The sequence below is a fragment of the Oreochromis aureus genome, linkage group 3 (genome assembly GCF_013358895.1).
Source record: "Oreochromis aureus strain Israel breed Guangdong linkage group 3, ZZ_aureus, whole genome shotgun sequence".
NCBI classification, from domain to species: Eukaryota; Metazoa; Chordata; class Actinopteri; order Cichliformes; family Cichlidae; genus Oreochromis; species Oreochromis aureus.
Window position 1 is genome coordinate 35,963,877 of NC_052944.1, and position 21,039 is coordinate 35,984,915.

The 21,039-nt window shown below is 38.8% G+C and overlaps 1 protein-coding gene across 1 annotated transcript; it reads right to left on the reverse strand.

The window, feature by feature from the left end:
• Positions 1–9,585: 9,585 nt before the first annotated feature.
• LOC116327784 (putative uncharacterized protein DDB_G0290521) lies at positions 9,586–13,277 on the reverse strand. Its single transcript, XM_031749446.2, has 4 exons — positions 13,112–13,277; positions 12,269–12,546; positions 12,022–12,179; positions 9,586–10,585 (listed from the first exon to the last, which is right to left on the reverse strand). The coding sequence occupies exon 4, from the start codon at positions 10,562–10,564 to the stop codon at positions 9,737–9,739; it is 828 nt and encodes a 275-aa protein (XP_031605306.2). The 5' UTR covers positions 10,565–10,585; positions 12,022–12,179; positions 12,269–12,546; positions 13,112–13,277; the 3' UTR covers positions 9,586–9,736.
• Between the last annotated feature and the right edge of the window lie 7,762 nt (positions 13,278–21,039).

Below are 21,039 nucleotides of genomic sequence, written 5' to 3' on the forward strand. Positions count from 1 at the left end.
CCAGCCATCACACCCACCCCCGGCTTCTGTGGACTCCAACATACACCCCCTTCCCCCAAAATCCCCTCTCTCCATCTCAGCACTTCAAGTGAGGAACGAGCTTTGCAAGATCAAGGTGCGTAAGGCTGCAGGTCCAGATGGCGTCAGCTCCAGGCTCCTGAGATGCTGTGCAGATGAACTCTGTAGCATCCTAGGATATCTGTTCAACCTGAGCCTGTCATTGGGGAAAGTACCACCGCTGTGGAAGACCTGTGTGGTACTGGTACCAAAGACCACCCATCCCAAGGACCTCAGCAGCTACCGGCCGGTAGCCCTGACATCAGATCTGATGAAGACCCCCGAGAGGTTGGTTCTAAAGCATCTGCGTCCCCTGGTGAGGTCTTCATTGGATCTGCTGCAGTTTGCTTACCAGCCTGGCATTGAGGTGGAGGACGCCATCATCTACCTCCTGCACCAAGCTCTGACTCACCTGGAGAAGCCTGGAAGCACTGTGAGGATCATGTTCTTTGATTTCTCCAGTGCTTTCAACACCATCCAGCCACGACTTCTGAGGGACAAGCTGGAGCTATCGGGAGTGGACCACCACATGTCCCAGTGGATACTGGACTACCTCGCAGAATGTCCACAGTATGTGAGGTCACAGGGCTGTGTCTCTGACACGCTGGTCTGCAGTACGGGGGCCCCACAGGGAACTGTGCTGGCACCGTTCCTCTTCACCCTCTACACTGCAGACTTCTCCATCAACTTCCCACGCTGCCACCTACAGAAGTTCTCTGACGACTCTGCCATAGTCGGCCTCATCACAGGTGAGGACGACTCAGAGTACAGACAGTGGACTCTGGACTTTGTGGACTGGTGTCAGCAGAACCACCTGCTGATCAACGCCGGGAAAACCAAGGAGTTGGTGGTGGATTTCCGGAGATGCAGACCCACCACACTGACACCAGTGAACATCCAGGGAGTGGACATTGAGATAGTGGACTCGTATAGGTACCTGGGTGTTCACCTGAATAATAAGCTAGACTGGAGCCACAACACCGATGCTCTTTACAGGAAGGGTCAGAGCAGACTCTACCTGCTGAGGCGGCTGAGGTCATTTGGAGTACAGGGAGCGCTTTTAAAGACCTTCTATGACTCTGTGTTTATAAAGACATCTGTTTATGAGTCTCAAATCATAAACAGACCTGGGCAAGGGTTTTGTGACTTTGATCAACTCAAAACACTTGTGTAATTCATTTGAGATCCTTTCATCCAAGTGGACATAACATGAATTGCTGAGCAGCTAAGTGCAATGTTTAACTTGAATGCTCGACAGGTAGAGATTGTTGCATCCTGATGGTCTTAAAGTTAGGAGTTCAGACTTCCAGTCTGTACAAAGGTGTATGCCCAGCAGCAATGGAAATTGCCTGGCTTTTTGGTTCAGCTTATCTTTCTGAATCATCCTTTTCTGACATGAACTTCATGTAGAACAAACACAGAACACATCTTACTGATGTTTATATGTATGCACGAGTGTTAAACTCAAGTATTCTACAAAAATTTAAGAAATATCTCAAAAAATCTTAAGATGCAATGATTTGTTTAAAATGCAATAGATTTGGTGACTAGTACATATGTTACAAGAATAATTTGAAAATGTCTTGTTTTAAATATTAATCATACTAATTTGTACAAAAATGGCACAGAGTTCATGATTTACTCAAAATGTTTAGAAGGTACTCGAGATGTATTTCTTTAATGTCATTATGTTTCTAGAACTTCACAAAGAGACCCTTAAGAACTTGGGGTGTCATCTGGGTCATTTAACTAATGCTCAGGTGGCTAAACTAACGACCTTATCTCAAGTATTCAGGTTCGTTTGGTGATGTGCTTTCTTGTACAGACTGGGTGGAGCATGTTATCAATGTAAAATGGTCTGTATTTGTATAGCGCTTTACTAGTGCCTAAAGACCCCAAAGCGCTTTACACATTCAGTCATCCACCCACTCACATACTGGTGATAGCAAGCTACATTGTAGCCACAGCCACCCTGGGGCGCACTGACAGAGGCGAGGCTGCCGGACACTGGCGCCACCAGGCCCTCTGACCACCACCAGTAGGCAACGGGTGAAGGACACGACGACCAAGAATGTCTGAGCCGGGGCTTGAACCGGCAACCTTCCGATTACAAGATGAACTGCCAACTCTTTGAGCCACGATCACCATGAATGTAGGGGAGACACAGGCTATTTGCTAGCATTTCTATAGGATTACTTCTGAGAAGCATGAATATCTGAATGCCGAGGTGGAGTACATGTTTAAACATGATATGGACATATTAGGACATGATATAGACATATTAGTCCAAAATGTGATCGTTGTAAACTTGGAGAAGGCACTCTTACCCATTTATTCTGGACCTGTCCCAAATTGCATAACTATTGGTTGGACATCTTTAAATGTTTTTCTGATATGTACAACTGCACATTAGAGCCAGACCTATGGGCAGAAATCTGTGCCTTCAGAAACTGAATTTGAATTAGCCTAATGTGAAATTCAAATTATTGATTTGAAAATGATCATCACTAAATTGAAATTTAATTTTATATTTTGAAAATTGTCAAGAGTGAACAAGCACTGATAGTGTAATCTACAGCTGTGGCCAAACGTTTACAGAATGAGAAGTGTTGTTTATTTATTTACAAAGTTTGCTGTTTCAGTGATAGTTGTATTATATCACTTCAAACAGAGGTGATCCAGTAATGCTGCACTAATGAATTAGACTAACTATTCACTTTAGCTAAAGTGTTGGGATGGACTGGACTGATTTTCTTTATTTGGTAAATGGACTGATTCTTATATAGCGCTTTTCTACTCTCTCGGAGTACTCAAAGTGCTCTATACAACATGCCACATTCACCCAATCACACCCATTCTCACAAGCACTTTATCTATACTTAGTGCTATCTAACTACATTCACACACATTCACTCTCCGATGGATGCATCGGAGAGCAACTTGGGGTTGGTATCTTGCCCAAGGATACTTGATATGCAGACTGGAGGAGCCAAGGATCGAACCACCAACCTTCTGATCAGTAGGTGACCTGCTCTACCTCCTGAGCTACAGCCACCCCCTGATGCTGTGTAAGACATAAATAAAGCTCAAATACAAAGGTTTGGACACTGTTTTGCATGTTTAACTACTGTAGGGGTCTCTGCAAGCATACAGGGCTCTGAGAGGGTACAAGATGACAACTTTGGAATTCTACAAGAAACAGTCGATCATATTTGTTTGTCAAAGCTGAATCCAGGGCAAACTACGCTAAATTAGCATTTTAGGTAACAGCTACAATAAGCATAAAAGTTACAGTACGGCTATCATTTGTTAACATGACGCTTGTTCTTATACATGTAATACATTTATTACCAGCCTGAGAGTTTATCCGCTGGTCATTCGACATGACGAATGACTTCTGAAGTCTGAATTCAGCTCAAGATGCTGTAGATTCCCGTCAGTAACACTTTTGGTCCGCTAGTAAAACATAGTTCTACTAATCTATTAAGCATTTATTCAAGTTACAATTCAGATTCAATCCGAGCAATTGAAATTCGAATTTAACTTATTCAAATTCAGTTTAAGATGGCACAGATTTCTGCCCATACATACCCAATAACTGGATTGTTTGGATCCTCCTCTTCCCCTTTACACCTCAGCTCTGCTGTACAAACTACAATTCTGTTTGGAATGGTAATTGCTAAGAAAATTATCTTGACTGTCTGGAAATCTGACATTGTACCTCAATTCAAAATGTGGCTGACAGAACTGACTGCTCTACTGTATATGGAGAGAATTAGGTATACATTAGAGAACAAGGGCAGCATAGTGGCACGGTGGTTAGCACGGTAGCCGCACAGCAAGATGGATTAGAGGGCAAACTTAGTAAGTTTTTTAATGTGTGGCAGCCATTTTTAGATCATGTATTAAAACAAAGCTTTCTTTGATTGATAATTCAGTCTACCACCCCAGTGTTTTATTTTTGTATCTTGCCAGTGTTGAAGTAGTATCTTTGTTGATGCAGTGTAATTTTTTTGCCTTATGTTTTTTTTGCCCTTGTTGTTGTGTTGTCTGTTTTGTTTTGTTTTCTTTAAATCAAAAATCTTAATAAACATATTAAAAAAACCTTCTGCCTCTAGTTGGGCATCGTCATGTTTGTTGGTACATAAACGTGATAACATACCCAGGTTCTTAATAACTTTTGAAAAGTTAACAGGGTCACAAGACCAAAGTCTTTTCCATTGCCTCAGATGGAGGACTGCGTGGAACAGGTTGTTTCAGCCAAGTATGTCAGTAAGTTTGATCTGCTGAAAGGCTATTGGCAGATTCCCCTGTCAAAAAGAGAACAGAAAGTGGCAACATTTATTATTCCATCAGGGCTGTATTCTTATGAAGTGATGCTGTTTGGCTTGAGGAACAAAAACTTGGTGGTCTGCAGTGACTCTTAGGTTTCTCATATGCAGAGAGTTAGGGCACTGTTTGATTGTTTGACAGAGGCGAAGCTCACAGTGGATCTTGTGAAATGTGATTTTGTGACTTACCTGGCTAAAAAAGGTTTCCTTGCTAAGTTGCCTGTTATGTGTAGTTCCCACACTGGATGATCCCTTGGACTTAAGTTTTTAGATGGAATATAGTGGCTAGTCACCCTATCTGCCCTTCTTTAACATTCAAAATCCTGATACATATTGTGCTTGAAAGGCTTTCAGAATCAGTCAGAATCAGCATACTTTATTAATCCCTAAGGAAATTATGTGGGTTACAGTCTGTTTCTGTTACAGTAACAATAACAGAAACAAACTAGACTATTTAACAGTACAATATGTTACAGATTTAAGAAAATGCACAATATATACAAATCACTCAATAGTAAATATCAAGGACTGACAGCGGTGATTATAAACAAATATCCGAATATTGACAGCAACATTACTGAGTAGAAAAGAGCGTGTGCAAAAAGGGTGTATTTATGAAATTCATTAAATTGAAAAAAAAAAATGTTGACAAATGCTTTTTGTCTGCAGCCCCCTCCCCCCCTCCCTGGACACAAGCATTTCACTGCATGTTGTACTTATACGACTATGTATTTTACGAATAAAATGTGAATTTGAACTTGAACTTGAAGAACATGCTATTGTATAAACAGTGTGTTTTGAATGAAGAGATGAGAAAATGCAGAGGAAAAGTGAACTGTCCAGTGTCCAGAGTTTGAAATGTAAAACATTCATTCTGTTAAAAGAATAATTTTCACTTTCTATTGAGCTTCTCTGAAACATTGCTTTTCCTGGAGATATCAGGTCAATATCAGGTTTTTTTTTTTTTTTTTTTTTAAAAAAAAACAGGTCTAACAACAATTGCACCATTCCTCCTACTGTTTGTTTTCAATTTCACCACAGTTTGTTTGGAACATTCACACACAAAAACACAGATACATTTTTCTACTAGGAAAACTGAAGGTTAACAAAAAATGTCAAGAAGTCCTTCTAGCTACCTCTGACTGGCATCGACAATGAAAAAAGAGCTTCTGGACCTGCTGCTGCATTACAACAAAGTATTGCAATAAAACATTGTGCCATAATAGATTACATAAAATTACCCAATGTCTAAATGACAATTTTAAGATTCACAGTAGGCCTATAACTTTCACAATATTATAATGAGCAAGTTAACATGAATATCATAATATGTCAGTTTTAAAATATTATTTGTCACACCCAAAAGAGTTATCTTCTTCACAGTCTGAAGATTTTATTTTTAATATTTTGCTTTTTACTTTCAATCCGATCAAGATTTTTGGATTCAGTCTTTTTTGCAGAGGTCAAATACACACGATTAAGTTTAACAGGAAGAACAATGTTTTCACTTGAAAACACTAAATTCACATTTTGATATTTTAGTTGGTACTGCTACCTCGCAACAAGAAGGTCTCGAGTTCAAATCCACTTACTGGCTGGGGCCTTTCTGTGGAGTTTGTGTGGGTGCTCCTAAAAAAACATGCTTGAAGATCCAGGACCGTGACAGTTTTGTGACATTGTAACTCAAAATGTTTTGTTCAGTCTCATTTTATAATAATCTTTTTCTGATATATCTGTTTTAAACAAAATAAATGCTTTTTTAAAAAAAACATATAATAAAGACACATAAAAAAAGACAAACAAGACTGTATAGTTTCATATATTTGTCAATTTAATAGGGATGTAACAAACTTAACATTAAACATTGGTTCATGACGTTTCATCTTCAAACTTCATCTGTCCTGTGGTTCTTGCAGTTTCAAAATCACACTGTACAGTCATACGTAAGCTTTCACCAAAATTTGATTGTGTTGTAATATGTGTGGTCGAACTCAAACCACAACTTTGTTGTGCAAGTGATTTTATTTACAATGATGTTGAATTGATGTTGTTAAAAGACATTAGAAATCTTTTAACGAAGGCATCAAAGAGATAACCACCACAGTTAGACAACACCCAGGTGAAAACTAGGGCTGGGAAGCCCTAAAAAGACACCGTGTTGAGCTTCTGAGGTTCAGCTGTTTTGAAAAACTGCTCTGAACAAAACACCCAGGTCACATGACCATGAGCAAACAAAGCTTTTACAAGCTTCACGCTAGTTTTGACAGGCGGCATACCCTCTGCTTTCAGTTATTGCGAGGTGTGAGCATTTCAGTGTTTAATTAACCATTTGTAATTACTGAATAAATGACTGCTGCTTCTGTTTATTATGCATGTGTAAAAGAAAACAATACCCTCTTTCTCATTATTAATTTTGCTGTGACTTTAAGGGTCCCTGTTTGTATTATCTGAATTGATTTGAATTGTACACACAATTGTTTCTCACAACAGCATCTTCAAGATGTGGTGATAGCCAAATTGGCCAGCAGATGTCACTGTGGAAATGGGTTTCAGATTGTTTTGAAGCCTAAATACAATTCTTTGAATGCTTTGAATGTTTCAGTGCTTAATGAAGCCTTGCTTTGCCCATCACTAGTGAAGACTGAAGGCCAGGTCACAGCTTCAATAGTAGTCAGCTGATTGACAGATACCTCACAGGTTGATTGCATCAGGTGTGGTCAGTGTGTTACCCTGTAAGGTAAGGTGGGGTAAGTAAACACACACACACACACACACACACACACACACACACACACACAGTAACAAGAGAGCCTACTAAGTGGGAGAGAGATAAATCAAAGAGGTGAGAGTGAGAAATGGTGGAAACACACAGAAAGATTTGAGGACCATGACTGAGTGAAATCCAGAGCACAGCAGCAAAATGGATTTCAGGACTGAGCAGAAGAGCAGAGTATGGAGAGAAATTTCAGTAAGGAGAAATGATTAGGAGCTGAACATAAACATGGAATCCCAGTGGTGATAGGGAAGAGGGTAGCCCCTCCCCCGGAGGGTAGGGCCCCCTGGAGTCTAGATGCTGGAGGTGGAGGTGGAAATGGAGGTGGGTTGCACAGATGTGTCTGCAAGGAAGAATGATAGATGTGCAGTGAGATTTAAAGTATGCAGAGTGAAGGTTGATTGACTTGTGACTCCAGATCTTCCTGTTTAAAATTACGAATAAGTTTCATTAGAATTTTGTATGATATGATCCACAAATATACAAATGATTTGCACTGATTTGTCTGCAACTTTATGAGCTTATGGTTTGTGAGAGTTGGTTCCTGTTGTCTGCAAGTGAATAAAATTAAAACAAAATGATACATGACCACCAAAGCTTCTTTAAAATGATACATGATTTAATAACTAAAGCATTTGGTTAATATAAATTCCTCAACACAACAAGATTTGAGAAGATTTTCATCAGATTGTATCAAAATCTCTAGTGTCTGACAACTTTTTAAAAATAATTTCACTTTGCAGAATTATTTAAAAAGGAGTCTTGATGCATGCTCAATCATCCAGGTAAGTAAATCTCCAAAAGTTGATTCTGTTCATCTGGACGTAGCGCTTTGTCATTTTGGGTGTCATCAGGACGCTACAACACAGAGTGAACACCATCCCCACTGACACAGCGGCCAGGGAGGCAGAAGAACAGCACATCAAGAAGGCCCTGAGTAAATGTGGTTATCCCAGCTGGACTTTTGTCAAAGCTGGAAAGGCACCTAAAGAAAGCTCCAGCCGATCCAGGAGAGAAGGACAACCGCTGCCCAAGCGAAAACCTGTAGTGATCCCATATGTGTCAGGAGTATCGGATTAGTTGAGACACATTTTTTCTAAACACCGTGTCTCTGTGACTTTTAAATCCCAAAACATGCTGCACCAAAAATTGGTCCACCCCAAGGATCGGGTCCCCCGACACAAACAGAGTAATATAGTTGTCACGGCTGAGGCAGCAGTCGTGTGGTGGAAAGAATGAGGACCCAAGTTGCAGACAGCGGTGGAGGTGCGACTGAGGTTTATTTACAGTGAACAATAACCATGGTGAGGGCAGAACTGAACATAAACCTAAACTGGGCAAAACTAATAATAGCAAAACACAAAACCATAACTCACGGAGGCACACAGAAAAGTCACGAAGAAAGCAGAGCAGAGATATGCAGGGAAACACTGAGCAACACAGAATAATGCAGAGTAACACAGTCCTACAAAGTAAAACAGGAAACACACAGACTGTTTTGCAACACAAAACTCTGGAACACGGACAGAGCGCAGAGGAAAGACACAGGTTGAGATGATAAAACACTGAAACCAAAACCAACCCTAAGAACTAATACAAAATCGGAATAAACACAAAACATAAGATGATACCAAAAAGAACACAAAACACTGGGTCAGCGACCCAGGATCACGACAATAGTGTATGCTGTTAAGTGCCAGGAGGATTGCCAGGATTTATACATCGGGGAAACCAAACAACCTCTGGCGAAGCGGATGGCACAACACAGAAGAGCAACCTCGTCAGGCCAGGACTCTGCAGTTTATTTACACCTACAGGCCAGTGGACACTCTTTCAATGATGAGGATGTACACATCCTGGACAGGGAGGAACGCTGGTTTGAGCTGGAGTCAAGGAGGCCATTTACGTGAAAAGGAAAGACCATCTCTGAATCGAGGAGGGGGCCTAAGGGTACATCTTTCACCATCTTACAATGCTGTGATTGCAGCCATTCCCCAACTCTCTGTGAATTGTACTCATGGCCATTGATCAGTGGCTGTTGATCAATGGTCATGAGAATTTGCGTAATTAAGATTAAGGGAACACCCCCAGCCCATTGTTCCTTCAGTGGGCTGGTTTCAGTCATTATGCAAATGTACTGTTTATAAGATTGAGGAAACCTGCAGTCAGCTGAGACTGAAGAAGTCACTTGGACGAGTGACGAAACGTTTTTCCCACAAAACGCTACGTCCAGATGAATTGATTTGTTAATAACAATTACAAACATGTAGTCAAAAATGAAAAATGATTAGAAATTGATTAAGTAAACAAATGGAAACTGGAAAGGCAAAAATGTTTTGTTTCTTTTTGTATCTATTAATCATTTAATGTTCACAAAAGCGCAATACCTTTTTTAAAAATTGTTGATATATTTAGTTAATAAAAATTGCACTTTTAAAGTTACCAGAAATATATTGGAATAAAACATTTAACATTTACCTCAGAGTTCTAAAATGTTATGAAACCTGAGTATTCAGGTAAAGTAAAAGTATTTCAAGTTTGTATTTAAGTACAAAACGTGAGTAAATGTGCTGAATTACTTTCCACTTGCAAAAAACAGATGGAGCAACACAACAAGACCACAGAGAGAGGTAAAGTGAGTGAAGTGGGTCAGATTTTCACCATTGTTACGTGTGGTTGGAATGACAAAAACAGTAGTATTGAGAAGGGTGGGTTTAGTATTGTTAAATGGGGTGGGGGCAGTGTTGTTAAACGGGGTGGAGGCATTGGTGTTAAAAGAGGTAAGGACAGTTGTGTTAAAAGGGGTGGGGGCAGTGGTGTTAAAGCGGGTGGGGTTAGTAGTGTTAAACGGGGTAGGGGCAGTGGTGTTAAAAGGGGTAGGGACAGTGGTGTTAAAGCGGGTTGGGTTAGTAGTGTTAAACGGGGTGGGGGCAGTGGTGTTAAAAGGGGTAGGGACAGTGGTGTTAAAGCGGGTTGGGTTAGTAGTGTTAAACGGGGTGGGGGCAGTGGTGTTAAAGCGGGTGGGGTTAGTAGTGTTAAACGGGGTGGGGGCAGTGGTGTTAAAGCGTGTGGGGTTAGTAGTGTTAAACGGGGTGGGGGCAGTGGTGTTAAAAGGGGTAGGGACAGTGGTGTTAAAGCGGGTGGGGTTAGTAGTGTTAAACGGGGTGGGGGCAGTGGTGTTAAAAGGTGCGGGGATGGTTATAGGTGGTGATGTTGGGCAGGTGAAGTTTGAGTCGCTGTCTGAGCCTGAAGAGGTGAAGGTAACAAAACCAGGTGGTGTCCCTGTGACAGTGTCACTGATCCATTTCTGGTATTGGGACACACGAGTGTAGATTGAAGGTCCCCAACAAGCACTATAACTAGTAATTCCAATCTGGACCCAGACTGATCCTGCCTTCATCATGAGTGGTTCTCCTCGATCTCCCTGTGAAAAGAAATTTATAGTAATTGTAAAGCCAGGTCAGTGACTTTCAAAAGAGGATCTGTCTCAGTAATAGCTATCCTGCTGAAGCAATAGTCTTATCAACTTCAAAATAACCTGTTATTTTTACTTCTGAATAGAAGGCAGGTAGAAGAAAATTTGATATATTGATATTGATTGATAATTTGAGATCTGAGCTAGTATTCAATTACTCGGTCTATGGTGTAATTGGCCTTATTTGTTTTATTCAATTTTTATTCATACAGAACCACATCACTGTTGCCTCAAGGCAATTCCTGTATATGTGCTTTACAAGCACATTAAAAGGAAACAAGATGAAAGAGAAGGCTGCAAGCAAAGTATTGTCTTCAAGGAAGTGTGAACCTGTCCTACAAGCTGTACTGAGACAGCGAGAAAGCTACTGACAAATGTATCAATGAATCATTTTACCAACAGGCTGCTTTCAAGGCTGAAAATTTAAGCTGCCACTGAAGCAACCTCCCACATAGCAAAATTGGTATGGCCTGGATCTGGCCCACACAATGTTCTTACTCATGGCCGCAAGAATGACGGCCCTTTGGTGGCCCAGATCAGGTTTGTCAGATGTGGCCCACACATTGGCCAGATAGTGAATGGACTGACTCTCATATAGCGCTTTTCTATTCTCCCAGATTACTCATAGTGCACTATACAACGTTCCACATTCACCCAATCACACACTTCCTCTAAACTGTGTGCTTCCTATTTTTTACACATCCAGACTCTTGAGATGCAGACTGGAGGAGCCAGGGATCGAACCACTAACCTTCCGATCAGTAGGTGATCTGCTCTACTTCCTGAGTTACAGCCATCCACTGGCAAGGATGAGTAACCGTCACTAGGTATTGGATAAAGTGTGCACTCACAAACATGTCAAACCTGCATTTGAAACGTTGGCTCCCATAGTAATATTGCAACATGGCATTTGGGTCTTCTAACTAAGATAATGGATGTTTTTGTGATGTAAGTTAATGAGTCATACATGGTTCTGTAAATTATGAAAACTGTGATATGTGACAACTATGTGTAATGATTAATATTTTGCAATGCTTGATTTTGAAAAATTGTAAAAACGTTTCTCACAACAAAAAATATAAGTAATTATTATTTAATTATGTTTAAATTAAAATATAGAAGCCAGAGAGATTGCATGTAAAATAAACTTTTATCATAAAAATAAGAAATAATATATTTTAAAGTCCCCTTAGTAGGTTTTTACATTAGTTATCTGATGTCACTGAAAATTTTTTTGAAGAAATGATTTTAAGGAATTTAGTGAAACTCAAATATCAACAAAACCTGACCACTGGAGGGTTGGATTTTAATAACTATACAATGTTGATCACTGAGACAGAAACAGAGCCCCCTCACCCAAAGTGTAACTAAAAGGAATTCATTACATAACATAGACCCTTCCATCCAAATCTGGGACCAGTGCAGGTAAAGTTCTCTGTAATGTGGGGAGGCCAGTAGCTGTAGTCACCCAAGTTGCATCTGCACTCATTGTTTCCCAATATTGGTACATTAACTTCTTGCAGGATGTTGGGAAATTGATAATCTAATCAGAGAGAAAAAGGTAAAAGGTTTTTAACAAATCCATCATCAGTATTGTTACATTAATAAATTAAAAAGTATTTTGTAACTTACAATTATCATAACCAAAACCAGTGACCCAGCTGCTGGTCCCATTGTAGAAAGTGCTGTTTCCTGAGGCTAAGCATATCGGCTGAATGTAGTCTGTGAAATTCACAGGAGACGCCAGCTTCAGAAGACAAATGTCATTATTGTATGGCCAGTAGTAGTAGTAGTAGTAATCGGGACGTTGAGAATGGCAGACTATGTCTTCCACTTTCTGAGTCAGCTCATTTGGATTTGAACCTGACTGGTTGTAGCGTCCCAGATGAACCACAGTGTTGTAACTTGAACTTGAGACAGAAAAAAATTTTCTTTTAGAGATGGTAGATTAACTATTCACTTAAATAAACTTTGTTTATATAGCGAAAAATCACAACAACAGTCACCTCAGTGTCTTTAATATTGTAAAGTGAAGGATGTTTTACATTTTTTAATCAAACGCTTCATCAATAAACAATCAGATATGTCACAGTTTTCATTCACAATGTTAGACTGTGATCTTGCTGTTGCACCGGCCTGAGATCTGATGCCACAGAGACAGATTGCTTCCACACATTGTTTGACTGATCTGATCGTGCTGTGATCAGATCAGTGACATGTTCTTGTATGTTAGATGCTAAATGAGCTCTGAATAGGGTCTATTACTTGCAATAGCTATACCCTCAGCGTCCACGTCTTTAGTATTGTGTAGAAAAACACTTCAAAAACCCTTTGACTGTTTTCAGGAAAGAAGTTTAAAAAAATATATGTTTTTTTAATTGTAAACAGTATATGTCGTGCACTACACATCACTTTTAGAAATCATCATTACTTTACCAAAAATGTAAACTTTGAAAATGTTTGAAAGTGACTCACGATGGTAAGCACCGAGCAGCTGTCAGGACCCACTGGTTGGTGATTAGGGAACCTCCACACTGAATATATCCATAAGGTCCATAATTTACTACAATGGCATGCCAAGGCCAACTTCCTGCTGTTGCATCTTGTCCGCCGAAGATTCTGCTGTTTTTAATAGCTGTGCCACAGGCTGACAGAAGTAGACAACAGTTAAACAGTGAGTGCACTGATCAGCCACAACATTAAAACCACTCAGAAGTGACCGATAATGTTGATAATCTCTGACAGAATAGGTCTGATCTAAAGATACTAACATACTGTAGCTAGCTATATGCTGACTACTTCAGTTTATAGCTTTCATTTCATTTACTTTCTTTTACTTACCAGGCTGTTGTGACTGACAACCTAAAAAATGAGAAGATTAAAATAAACATATTAAACAAAACAGCAGGTGATGATTTGCATCTGTGAGAAATGAAATAATTCAAACTAGTTTCACTAATTTCTTGCAACTGAAAAAAAGATACAAATACAGCCAGATGGCCACCTCATTCCTGACAGGACCATGACAGATACTTGGTGGATTGATGACAGCTTTTCAGCTCTGCACTGACAAATTGGTACTGCAAGGTTTTTTTAATTCAAAAATGAAAATCAAACGTAAAAGCAAATTAAGTAAAGTATGTTAGATGTGATACAAAAACGCAAGTCAGACAGAGAGCACCATGACAGCACAACAATGTGTGGCTTCGGCATATTGCTATAAAGAATAATGCAAGAAATACATTAGCCTCAGCTATAAAATTTTTAAGGCTTCAGTGAAATGCTACTGTACTGCAGGAGAGGGAAAGCTTTGGTGCTGCCCTTGCATCTACTGTAGACAAACTTGTTTGTCATATGATTGTTGGGTTTTTCTCTGTATCTATTATTGTACGATCTACTGTACAATATCAAGCGCCTTGAGGCAACTGTTGTTGTGATTTGGTGCTATATAAAAAAGAGAACGAACAAACAAACTGGCCAATGGTGCAACAAATTGCTGCTGTTGTTGTTAACCTGGAACCTTTGGCACTGTGCAGAAAAATAATGATAATCTTCTGCATTTACACTTTCCAAATAAATTAAGAGTCATAGCGGTACATTTGCAATTTATTTTAACACTCTTGTTCAAAGATTTAGCGCTGTGAGAGGGACAGTCCAAATCCAACAACTGGTACATGCACCGCAGTATTTATTTATTTAGTTATAGGTGGAAAGACTCCATGTGATGACAGGCAGGAGAGAATTAACATTTGTATTTCAACCTGGTCTTAATGAGTGACTATGCAAACAACACTCCCAGTTTTACTTTTTAAACCACACAATTTATATTTTTGACCTGAATGTAGGGAACAAACTACAGAAAAATTATGGGAAACTGCAGGAAACTGCTGGACAATGACTATTTGGTATTCCAAGAATCATTGACTTAAAGTATGTACATAACACTGTTATGTAAACAAACTGTGTTTATATAAACTTGGATTTCTAGAGATTTGAAGGAACCAAGTAATTTACCTCAAATACATTATAAAATTCAATATTTATGAAATCGTTGCTCGCAAATCTACCCTTTCCCAGTGTCCAGTCCAAAAACTGTATTATTACTATTATGAATGTGTAAAATATCAAAAATATATAACAATATTATAATATATATAACAATACATGATACCATCCATTAATCCATTAATTTCCAGTGGGTTTTCAGGTAATTTTTATACCTCTACTTCATCAAATACTTCTTCAAAATGGGAAAACTCAGAAATAACAAAATTATTTAAAGAAAAATAAAGCTTTCTTTCTCACCTCTCCATGAGAGAATAGTCATCACAGCAATACAGCACAAAAACTGATGGAGAGCCATTGTTAACTGAATCTCTGTCATGGTATAATTACATTTAAGTACCTGAAGATTATTCTCAGCTCCACCCAGAGCTCCACCCTGTCACTGTCGCATTACCTTTCCAAAAAAAAGTCAGGCAAGTGGTAATGAAATTTTGCTTGAGCAAGGGGTAAATAAGCTATTTTTCAGATTATCCTCATCCTTATATTTGGCTGCTTTTTTTGTAATTCTAAGGGATAAAGGCACACCCTAGGTTTTCACATGATTGCAACCATCAATCAACATCACTGCTAAAGATATGAGTAATACATCGATATTCTGCTGCAATCAACCTCACCTGATTCTTATCACAGCCACATTCTGTTAATTACTTTAAATTCACACAACTCAACTTTTCTGTGTTGAATTGTTTGCATTTTTAAACTTTCTGGTAAACAATCTTCTTCACTTTGTGTTGTACTTCCCTTAAATAATTTTATTTTGCTGTCTAGTGCTGAAGCACCCCCAAAATGAATCAAAGCACCCCCAAACATTTCTTACTTTTTTGACAATATTTGCTGTTTGTGTGACACACTACTAAAAATATAAAAACCATACAGTATTTGGTTGAGACGTAATAGTTTAACAACGAAAGTATAGATATCTCGTTGAAACATTTTGACCCGCTTTAACAACATTCCAACATAACATTATTATTGATTGGGGAGAATAAATTTAATTATATATTTTTATGTGGTTCAGCGACGACTCTAAAACCTCAGCCAATAATAAGTAGGCCAACTTTTGGATCATCTAGTTGTCTGTATGACTGCCGCAGTACATTCACCACATTTGCACACTATCAGAAAGTGCCAAACAGCCCTGGTGGAGTGAGGAGCTGTAAAGAGAAGCAGAGTGCTCTGTTTATATTCTAAAAATGTTTTCAGCTGTCTTGTTTCAAAGATTCTGTACTGCAGCTTTAAATGTTTTCCAAAAGCACACATACACTTATCAGTGTTTCTTTAACTTTTCACAGTGTGTGCCACCTGAGAAAATGTCAAGCTCTCCCAAGTACCACTATGAAAGCATGAAACTCATAAATCTTACAACAAAAAATTCCAATCTGTTTCTAAAATGAAAAGTCACATTGGTTAAAATAAAATAAAAACTCTGCAGAGCCATACATTGTATACATTGTACCATAGGCAGAGTTGCCTCCATTTTTATAATTCTTTTATCATTATTTTGTGCATTTGTAGATTTCAAGGATTCTTCTGTTTTTGTAGTGTATTTTTATGTATCTGTACTATATTATACATACACATTAAAAGTGAATCTCTGTCCAAAAATGCACTCAGTTTAGTTTTTACTCACTATGAGCATCATTCATTATTCTCCCGCAGTAATTAAAGTTAGGATTTGTATTTTTTTATTCCAATCCATTCTTCTTTTGCAACATTTAAATAACCTTTATCAGATTTGATGGTTTTGTTACAGACTTTTCAAAATTTGGGGATTAAATTGTGTTAAAATGTACAAAACAGTGATGCCATGTTTTATCATGAGGACCCAGGCACAGAGAGACTTGATGAATTGACTTGAATCTTATGATTTAATAAAGAAATTTGCAGACTTGCACAGAGATGGTAAAATTATGATGACTGATAACAGAGATGAAGACAACAGACAACGAGGACAGGGAGGAACAGGGGTTTAAATAAACCAAGGAGACAGTCAGAGGGAACTCGGGACAACTGGAGACATTTAAGGATGCAGGAACTGAAAGAGACAGGGAAGAAGTCTCAAACTCCGATGAGTAAAGTTTCTTGCCTGGCTGGTCAGCTCTCTCTCTCAGCACCCCCAAATCTCTGATCCTAGAATCGCCCCTGATGTCAGTAAGTTTGATCTGCCGAAAGGCTATTGGCAGGTTCCCCTGTCAAAAAGAGAACAGAAAGGGCAAACATTTATTAGTCCATCAGGGCTGTATTCTTACGAAGTGGTGCTGTTTGGCTTGAGGAATAAAAACTTGGTGACCTACAGTGACTCTTGGGTTTCTCATATACAGAGAGTAAGGGCACTGTTTGATCGTTTGACAGGGCAACTGTGACTCACCTGGGTCGAGTGGTTGGGCAAGGGTGTGTCCCTCTGGTCCACGTTAAAGTGATAGCAGTTGAGCATTTTCCATGAGCTTTCTGAGGCAGCTTTCTGCTGGTAACAAAGTATCTGTTTTTAACTGTACAGGCTGTATGGAGTTAAAAATGGATTCCTTGCTAAGTTGCCTGTTATGTGTAGTTCCCACCCTGGTTAATTCCCTGGACTTAAGTTTTTAGATGGAAATATAGTGGCTAGTCACCATATCCGTCCTTTTTTAACATTCAGAGTCCTGATATATTTTGTGCTTGAAAGGCTTTCAGAATCAGTCAGAATCAGCATACTTTATTAATCCCTAAGGAAATTATGTGGGTTACAGTCTGTTTCTGTTACAGTAACAATAACAGAAACAAACTAGGCTATTTAACAGTACAATATGTTACAGATTTAAGAAATAACACAATGTGTACAAATCACTCAATAATAAGTATCAAGGATTGACAGCGGTGATAATAAATAAATATCAAGAATAGTGAAGTTAACTGTCCAAAAGTGTCTAGAGTTTGAAATGTAAAACATTTATTCTGTTAAAAGAAAAATTTTCACTTTCTATTGAGCTTCTCTGAAACATTACTTTTCCTGGAGATATCAGGTCAATATCAGGTTAAAAAAAACAGGTCTAACAACAATTGCAACATCCTCCTACTGTTTGTTTTCAATTTCACCACAGTTTGTTTGGAACATTGACCCACAAAAACACAGATATAAGGGAAAATGAAGGTTAACAAGAAATGTCAAGAAGTCATTCTAGCTACCTCTGACTGGTATCAACAATGAAAAAAGAGCTTCTGGACCTGCTGCTGCATTACAACAAAGTATTGCAATAAAACATTGTGCCATAATAGATTACATAAAATTACCTAATGTCTAAATGACAATTTTTAAGATTCACAGTAGGCCTATAACTTTCACAATATTATAATGAGCAAGTCAACGACAATATCATAATATATCAGTTTTAAAATATTATTTGTCACACCCAAAAGAGTTATCTTCTTCACAGTTTGAAGATTTTATTTTTAATATTTTACTTTTTACTGTCAATCCAATCAAGATTTTTGGATTCAGTGTTACATTTCTTTTGCAGAGGTCACACACATGCGATTAAGTTTAACAGGAAGAGCAACATATCCACTGGGAAACAGGAAATTCACATTTTGAGTTGGCACTGCTGCCTCACATCAAGAAGGTCTTGAGTTCAAATCCACTTACTGGCTGGGGCCTTTCTATGGAGTTTGTGTGGGTGCTCCAGGTTCTCCAGTTTCCTCCCACAGTCTAAACACATACAGTTAGTGGGGTTAGGTTAGCTGCCCATAGCTGGTGAATGTAGCACATAGGTGGAAAAGGTTTGACTGTTTGTACAAGCCGTGACTGGTGACCTGACGAAGGTGTTCTCTGCCTTCTGTGGTAGCTAGGATAGAATCTAAAGGCCAGATGACCGCGGTAAACTGAATTGGATGGCCCTGTTTTAAAATGCAAATGTATTTTTTGTCTCAGTCTCAGATTAACACACCCTTGCCCTCCAGCATTATTAGCAGTAACCACTCAACAGCAACATTTTACCCCATTAGTGTAAAACACAGGCTATATTAGCTTTGCGTTGTCCCCACCTGATGACAGTGATATAGTATGATGCGATTCCATATAATTTATTCAACCTGGTTCTATGTGCCCCCTTTTTAAACTTTGAGCACCAGCCCCTTCAAACATCTCTGCATGGTCCTGAACATAAACATCTCATAATGATTAAAATAAAACAAAAACTAAAAAACTTTTTTCTGATATGTCTGTTTTAAACAAAATAAATGCTTTTTTTTTCAAACAAACAATTCAGCTGATAAATAGCAGCAAAAGACAAACAAAACTGTATATTTTTCAATTTAATAGGGATGTAACAAACTTAACATTAAACATTGGTTTATGAAGTTTCATCTTCAAACTTCATCTGTCCTGTGGTTCTTGCAGTTTCAAAATCACACTGTACAGTCATATGTAAGCTTTCACCAAAATTTTATCGTGTTGTAATATGTGTGGTCGAACTCAAACGCATAACTTTGATGTGGAAGTGATTTTATTTACAATGATGTTGAATTGTGCTATATAAAAAGTCTTTTGGTTTTTCACAGCTCAAGAGTCTTTTATTTATAAAATCCAACAAGGGGGTTGATTCCAAGCATCCAGGCTTTCCAGAGCTCCAGTGTTTCCACAAACAAATATCCTTAATAGAGGTAAGAACAATTAAAAATCTTGATGACATTAGAAATCTTCTCATGAAGACGCCAAAGAGAAAACCACCACAGTTAGACAAGACCCAGGTGAAAACTAGGGCTGGGAAGCCCTAAACAGACACCGTGTTGAGCTTCTGAGGCTCAGGCTACATCCACACTAGCCCGGATAGATTTGAAAATGGTGTTTTCATCTGAAAACGCTCCACGTCTACTCCAGCAGTTTCAGTCGTTTTCACAGAGTTGCGTGTCCACATTGAAGCGGCCGAAAACGCTTAGGTTCTGCTTGATGCGTGAAACGCAAGAAGCTTGACCTGCCTCATTTCTGTCTGCCGATTATTTACTTTCCGCCTCTTTGAAACGTTGTGGAAAAATGTTGAAGAAAAGCACCATGTTTTTAAATGGACTAACAATGCTCTACAAAGAGCAGAGGGTGGGAACAGTCACCCTTGCTGTGTCATAAAGAGAATTAAATGATCAATTTTGACATTTGAAGAGTGTGGATGGGTTGGTTGTTTACATCACTCAACACAAGCAGAACTGCATTACAAAATCAGAAGACACATCATCCACATTCAGAAGCACATCTCTTTATAGTTACTGTTACAGAACAGGCAAATGCTCAGCATTCAAACTACAGGTGAACAATAGTCAAAGGTTTCCCCCGTTATGTCAATGTCAGCTAAAGTACACACCTACACAGAATGTCAACAAACCGTGAAAAAAAGCCAGAAAAAAATAAATGAATGATTGCTTGTAAGGGTCTCTATATATTAGTATTTACGAAGGGTATGTTGTGACTTACCTTCAAAATGACAGTGGTCACTCGCTATAACATGGTTCACCTTTCACGGCCTCACTGTTTCGCAGATTTCTTTTAGTGCAGTTATGCATGACTTTTTTTTAGAGCGCATTGTGTTCTCCGTCCTGATCGGCTTGCCGATCTCCTCCGTGCCGTCTCTCCTGTGCAGTACAGAATCGCTACATTGATCGCTAGTAGTGTGACTCTGAAGTGCTGTACTTTTCTCGACGAAACATTTTGCACCATCAAAGGCACCTGCAGTAGCACCCAAAAGGCAGAGGAAGATAACCATCACACAAAAAATTCATTGATTTTTTTAATGATTCAGTGAGTTTGAATTCTCTCGCAGCTGCCATATTCTCACGTTCTGGACCTGAAAACAGGTTTGATCTTTGGTTTAATTCTATAATACTGGACTTATTTTTCTAGGTTTGAACTTTGAGAGTGTTTAAACAAGAGAGAAAAGTGTGAAAATGTTCATGCCTGTCTGAGAAAAGTGTCTAAAATGTGTAGTGAGAGGTTTTACAGCCTTAAAATATCTATAATAACTGTAAAAAATAAAGTTTGCTGCTTCGCGGATTTCACCTATCGCGGGTTATTTTTAGAACATAACACCTGCGACAAGGGACTACTGTATACAAATACTGAGAAATATAAAATTTTAATACTTTCTCTCATTTTCTCTCATTTTTTCTGTCGAAAAAAATATCGACAATTCGATGAACATCATCTACAGATATATTTGGTAAACACCCAAGAATTCTTGAGAAATGTAAATCGACGCTTGATTCATCTATTTGGTTGACTTATTTTGGAAAACCCGACCATAAACAAGGAGCGAATATCACACTGGAAACGAAGTGCTATAATGGAGTATCCCCACCGTAAGTAGCATATGTTAAGG